Source organism: Hirsutella rhossiliensis, assembly GCF_020360975.1.
Source record: "Hirsutella rhossiliensis strain HR02 chromosome Unknown scaffold00035, whole genome shotgun sequence".
Lineage (NCBI taxonomy): Eukaryota > Fungi > Ascomycota > Sordariomycetes > Hypocreales > Ophiocordycipitaceae > Hirsutella > Hirsutella rhossiliensis.
In genome coordinates, this window is record NW_025408701.1 from 1 (window position 1) to 6,287 (window position 6,287).

The 6,287-nt window shown below is 51.2% G+C and overlaps 2 protein-coding genes across 2 annotated transcripts; both read right to left on the reverse strand.

Moving 5' to 3' along the window:
* Window positions 1–808: 808 nt before the first annotated feature.
* On the reverse strand, window positions 809–1,324 carry HRG_12017 (uncharacterized protein; the record flags this gene model as incomplete). The annotated part of the gene is made up of 1 exon (XM_044870487.1): window positions 809–1,324. One exon carries the CDS (start codon window positions 1,322–1,324, stop codon window positions 809–811), a length of 516 nt encoding a protein of 171 aa, XP_044714419.1.
* A 1,545-nt stretch (window positions 1,325–2,869) lies between these two features.
* HRG_12018 (reverse transcriptase (RNA-dependent DNA polymerase) domain-containing protein) lies at window positions 2,870–5,806 on the reverse strand (the record flags this gene model as incomplete). The annotated part of the gene is made up of 7 exons (XM_044870488.1): window positions 2,870–3,189; window positions 3,236–3,334; window positions 3,554–3,770; window positions 4,961–5,208; window positions 5,309–5,464; window positions 5,500–5,600; window positions 5,682–5,806. The coding sequence occupies 7 exons, from the start codon at window positions 5,804–5,806 to the stop codon at window positions 2,870–2,872; spliced, it is 1,266 nt and encodes a 421-aa protein (XP_044714420.1).
* Between the last annotated feature and the right edge of the window lie 481 nt (window positions 5,807–6,287).

Genomic DNA, 6,287 nt, shown 5'->3' on the forward strand with positions numbered 1-6,287 from the left:
TCTCCAAGTCCTTCCATGATGCCTGCTTCATCCATGTTGTACCTGTTCTCAATAATAGCCAGAATCTCGGGAAGGAAGAATTGTTGAACCAGGCCGAATTCCTCGGTAGAAGCGCCGTTGACACGCGCAGAGTCTCTGTGATGGCACTTCTGGGTCCGAACTGCAGGATTCGTCTAAAATGCTTGCATCCAGTGTTTTCCGAGCGGTGTGTGGTCTCCTTTGACGGCGAGCGCGCTGCGCATTCGCTGATCTGCGAGTGAGTGGAGGAAGGCCTAAGGCGTCCTGAATGAGAATCCATTCGGTAAGTTGCTTTTCCTGTGTCTGAAAAGCCTCTGAAGAGCAGAAAATGCTTTCTGCATTCGTGACCATGCATGCGATTGTAAAGAGTTGCCCTCAGACGCCCCAATCGCGAGCAGCCTTCTTGGCGGATCCGCCATTGGCGATTGCCTCAAGGGCGCTGTGAATGTCAGACTCTGTATATTTGTAGTGGCTTGAAGACACATGCGTCAATTTTTAGCAGATTGGATGCGTTTCCGCGGTGAAATTTGCTGTTGATTGACGCAGCGTTTGGTTGGCACCCATCTTGGGTGCCCAAAACGAAGTGCCATTTCTATGTGCAGGGACTTAAAGCACTCGGCGACTTGTACCTTCAGCTTAAGCTTGGTCGAGGACCGAGATCCGTTTCGTACCGCGTTATAAACGCTTGTAAAGACTGGATCCTGGTTTGCCGTTTGCTGCCATAATTGTTGTAGCTCTGGGTCGTGGAAACCGTGTGTTTCTTCTTCGCCTTCTCCCGCTTGAGTCGACGTTACTCCGACGCGTAGGCGTGGGCTGCTTCTGGAATAAGCTGCATATCTCGTGCTTCGTGATCCGCGTTGGTCGGTCCTGTTCGCGGCGAGAGAGGCGTCTGGCACCACTGCTTCCGTCCCGGACGGGGCTGGAGCTGGAAGTTAAAACGCGAGAGATATTCAGCCCAACGTGCCTGCCTTTCCGAGAGCTGTTGGCGCGTCATGAAATACTCGAGGTTCTTATGGTCGGTAAGGATAACGAAGTTATCACAGCTTCGTAGCTCGGCTGACCATTGTTCGAGACAACGAATAATAGCGAGCATTTCCTTATCATGGATTGGGTAGTTGCGCTCAGCCGGTGATAGCTTCTGCGAGTGGAGCGCTACTGGCTTGCGTTGTCCGTCGACTTCCTGCGTAAGTGTGCCCCCAAGCGCCCAGCCGCTACAGTCTGCTTCTACGAAGGTTGGCCTCTCGAAATCCCATTGAGTAAGAATAGGGGCGTTCGTAAATAGCGTCTTTAGTGTCTGGAACGCCATATCGTGCTCGTCCGTCCACTTGAACTTAGTCCCCTTTCCTGTTAGTGCTGTTAGGGTGCAGTTATTTCCGAGGCTTGCGGTATAAATATCCGGTAGTAGTAACGAATCCTAGAAACTGCACCCCTTCTGGGCAGGGTGGTTTCCATACATGGAAAGGCCTGCAATCGATATCGGTATCGGCCCCATTTTATTGCGTATTGCAATACACCTTCCATACTTGGTCCGTGCACGACGACAAAATGTCACTGAAGACACCTTCGACAAGATGGACAAATTCACACCATATGGTGAATTAAAAATACAAGTAATTGATTGAGCTCAATGATAATGTCCAAAAGAGAGGGTAAACAAATCTTACGTTTGTTCCAAGACGAGGAGGAAATCAGACGGGAATTTGCACGAATTCTCACGCCACGGTCACGCCACCGCCCCTTCCTCTTCAAGACATTGTTCTTCACCCAATGCTTCAACCATTCTCCCTTTTCAATTTGGTCCGCATCCAATGTGCCCTTTCCCAGGATCGTACGACAGGCCCCAAAACACCGTTCCGGCTCGTCGCTCATCGCTGGCATTGATAGGATGTCTATTGCCATTCGTGATAACTTCGGCCGTCGGTTCCTATGTCGCTCTTGAAGCCACCATGATAAAGCAGTTGTGGCGCAATCTCATATGGATCACCTGAGATGTAATCTTCATACTCGTCTTGACTTGTAGGTCGAGCACAATTCTGCAGATTTCTTGAAATACGATCAAATGCATCAAGGCCATTGTCTTCTTCTTCGTCCAGTACATGATACGAGATTGTACCGTCGTTTGTATTTCGGTAAGAGTAGCAAAGGTCTTTGACCCGTTTGAAAGCAGTTTTATGCCACTTCTTCTAATTTGGTGGATGTACGTCGTGCGATAGCTTGGATGAAGGACCAAAGAAGCGGCGTAATAAGGCGAATTCTCTTTTGATAATTTCTTGGTAAAGGTAGCCTTTGAAGACGGCCCAGATCCGCTTGCCGTAGAGTTGATCAAATCCTTCGATGATGGACGGTTGAAGAGGAGATAAATTCTCTGCGACGTTGATGACATACTTTCTTGCCCTCAGGGTTTTTCGAAAGCTGGCGGTGACAAGTACTGTAGGGATCATTCTGGGGACAATAAAGATAATATGAGCGGTTCCTGCCTTTGAACTCCTGTTCCCTAACCTTTACTACCGGTACATTACTGCCAGATGAGCATGTTTCATGATCCAAAAGCGAGTTTTCTCTTGTCTTGGGAGATATAGACGCGAATGAATCAAAGCAATGGATTCAGAATCGAAGAAACATAACTAACACAGGCTCAGCTCCATTGTCGCCAGGTGATAATGGTATGCTGTGGATTGGTGGTGAGGCTGATTTTCTTGGATGTGCGGTTTGCTTGGGGTTTCCAGGCCCACAGCCCTGCTGGTAGCCCCTGGGAACCCTTGTTAGTGGCGTGGTTCAGCCAATAGTATGGAAATACATGGATCCATATCATACCTATTCCATGCCATTCATGGAAAGGGTATTTCCATATTTAGATATGAAAACCACCCTGCTTCTGGGTAACGGGGACTGCCCACTCGACTATTGCTCGTATCTTGTCGGGATCTGCCTGAATGCCAATTCCTGCGTGAATAATGAATCCTAGGTACTTAATCCGCTTGACTCCAAATTCGCATTTCTCCGGGTCTAGGTGTAGTCCATGCTCGGCGAGGCGTTCTAAAACTAACCGTACCTTCCGGAAATGGTCTTCTCTGCTCCCGCTCGAATAGATAAGTATATCGTCCATATAAGCAGAGGCGAACTCGTCGAGGTAGTCTCGTAGGATACCGTTAATATACCGCTGGAAGGTTGCTGGCGCGCCACTTAGCGAACAGGGTAACCATCCATTCGAAGAGACCGTACCGGGTGCGGAACGCTGTCTTCCACTCGTCTCCTTCTGCAACCCGTACTTTATGGAACGCTTGTACCACGTCGACCTTAGTGAACCACTTCGCATCTTTTAGGTTGCGAAGTGTCCCCTATTAGAGGAAGGGTAACGGTCCGACTTAGTGATTGCGTTCAACGCTCTGTAGTCACAACAGAATCGCAGCCCGCCACCTGGTTTCCTCACAAACAGGGCTGGGCTGCTGCTTCTGAACTGCTTGCACGGATAAATCCTTTATCCACTAGGTCTCGTAGAGTCTTCTTAGAACCAGGAGTTCCTCTCGTGACATACCGTATAGTGCTCCATACGGTAGTGGTAACTGCTGGCCATTCGGGTCCTCCTTGATTCTGATTTCGTGGTCTATACCTGGCTTATGAGGATTCAGCTTATCAGCTTCCTTCTTCATAAATAGAGGCGTAAATCGTGGAACCGCTGGGGTATCGTTCGGCGTAGCTCTGCTTCTGACATGGGTTTCTTTGGTGATAACGCCCTTTCGATATCCTTCATGCTGATAGCGAAAATCGCCGTGGCAGCTGCCTCTCTTCCTTCCTGCTTGCGGATCCTTTCAAGTAACCCACAAAGGTACTGGCTAGTACGTGCTTTGCTTCTTCGAACTCCTTGGCTTTCGCAGAATATTCTCCTTCCCCGAGGTGATCTACCCAGTCTTGTGTAGGTTCATGCCATAGTCGTTTCTCGTGGGGCACTGAGTACGACTTTGTGTGGCATAACCAGGGTTTTCCTAGGATTAGGGAATTCCAATCAGGGCACCACGTAGGCACAGATCGTCTGTATGTGGCCGTTGACCTCCATTGATAGCCATACGAGGCCCTAATCGTTGCTCCTTCCATTGCCCCTGATGCTCCTGTAATAGCTCGCGGTGCTATTTCCACTATAGGAACTTCCAACTTCTCGACGACTTCTTCGTCAACCGCGGCGTAGCACTGGCATCCCTCGTCTACGAGTGAGGAGAAGAGATTGGTCCTATTGATAATGCTTCGAATTATTGTAGGACCAACTTCCATTTTCCTGAGAACTTCTCTTCTTTTGCCACTGCTCCGTTCTTTGGCCTCGAGACCCGTCTTTGTTTCGAGGCTACGCATTCCCGGAGGATGGGGTCTCGCTAAGTCCTGACTCTTCCTCACTAGAGTCGTTACCATCATCTTCCAGCAGGGCATGATCCTGGCGGTGCGGACTTTACATCCCTCGACCGGCTAGGGTCCTGTCCTGGCGAGTAGGGGGCCCTCCTTGCCTCTCACTGAAGGCCGCGTAAGCCATCTACGTCAGCACATTCAGCTCGATCTCCCCGATCAATAGCTTTCCAAGCTATTAGGTCGATAGTTCAATCTCTTGAGGTCCCCGAGCCAGTAAAAGATATACCGGACTCCTTGGAGGATCCCGATCGAATAGGAGATCCTCCGGACCCCTCAGTGGTCTAGGAAGAAGAAACAATAGTCTGCAGACTTCCCTTCTTACCTGGTTTCAAGCTGTATTACCTAGAGAGACCTAGGGACCTCAACTCGTTCGGACCTTCTTCTCGACAGCTCGTTCCACTTGACCCCTGGCCGTTCGCCCGTCCTCTCTGACCCTGCCCCTGAGTGCGTGTAACCGTCATTATTACGTCGCCGTCATGGTCGCGTGCGTCACGTGCGTTCTGCTCGGCGGGTAACGTTGCTGACGGTGCCGGGGTGTTGTCGTTACCGGCGACCTGGATGTTGCCGATGCCTGATGCCTGCCCTTGGTCACGTTGCCCGCGGGGCCCTGCTTCCTCTGCAACGCCTTAAACTTCGCGGTGTGCTCGAACGCCCAAGCAATCGGGTGTAGACGTTGGATGTACTCGTTGTAGTCCTTCGGCATGATAACCGGGACTAGTTGCTCACGGAGAGCAGGAGAGATCGAGTTCCGTAGCCATGCGAGCTTGGAAGCATTATCCCAGCTCGCGCCGCCCGCTGGTCAATGTTTCCTCGAATTCGGGAGGAACTTCCCAAACTCTTGGCTGTCTCGTTGAATGAGGTGCGCAGCCTGTCCTGCGCCCTCTGTCTGCTGCACGCTGCCGAACGTCTGGGCTAGGTGCGAGAAGAATTTCCGGGGTCTGGGTTGCCCTTCGCGCTCTCTTGCCTCCAAAACCCTCGACTCTCCTCATCATCTGATCCGGCAAGGTCTGCAGGATCTCGTACCACACGACGTTGTTATTGCCGTTTAGGCCTCCTCTTCGTCGGTATTGTACTTAAATACCAGACGGTCGAGGTAGAAGTGGAAGGACTCGGGTTGACCGTTCCACTTCGGCCAAGTCATCGGCTTGCGCTTCTTGCCACGGTCCATTTCCTGGGCTGCTTCCGGCCTCGGTTCGACGGGTAAGATCGCCGGGTGAGCACCCCGGGCTGGGTGTCAACGGTGGCGCTGCTAGGCCTAGCCGGTGAACATCTTCCGCAGTTCTTCGTCTCCCGCGATCCCAGATAAGATCTGCAAGAGCTCTTGCTCCTTCCCTCCATCGGCTCGTTGCGCCGCCGGTCGCGGTGCCCCTGCATAACTACTATTGTCCTCCATCTTGTTCGTCCGTCTCGTCGTCCGATCGATCGTCCGTCTCGTCGTTTAGCCTATCGCCTGTCTTGCTGTCTGTCCTGCTGACTGTCCTGCTGTCTGTCCTGCTGTCTGTCCTGCTGTCTGTCCTGCTGTCTGTCCTTCTGTCTGTCCTGTCTTTTGTTAACTGGTAGCTCAATATGTTACGGGGTCAGCACTGTTGGCACAGGTGCTGGGCGTAATTGATGTAAATTGAGCTACAAAGTGTAAAGGGAGACGTGTCTCATCGCTCCTTTAGGAGTCGTGTCCGTGGCGCTCGCACGTGACTAGTCTGGCCATGCCAGATCTACACATCGGGGCGTAGCCCCTTACAATCAGCTTTGTTCATCGCAACCGCAATGAGCTAGGTTGCAGCTGGTTCGATGGATTTGACATTGCACGGAAAGAGCCGATAATACCTCTAGGTATAAGGCATATTTTGAGCTTGTAAGTTGGTCTACAAAATCTC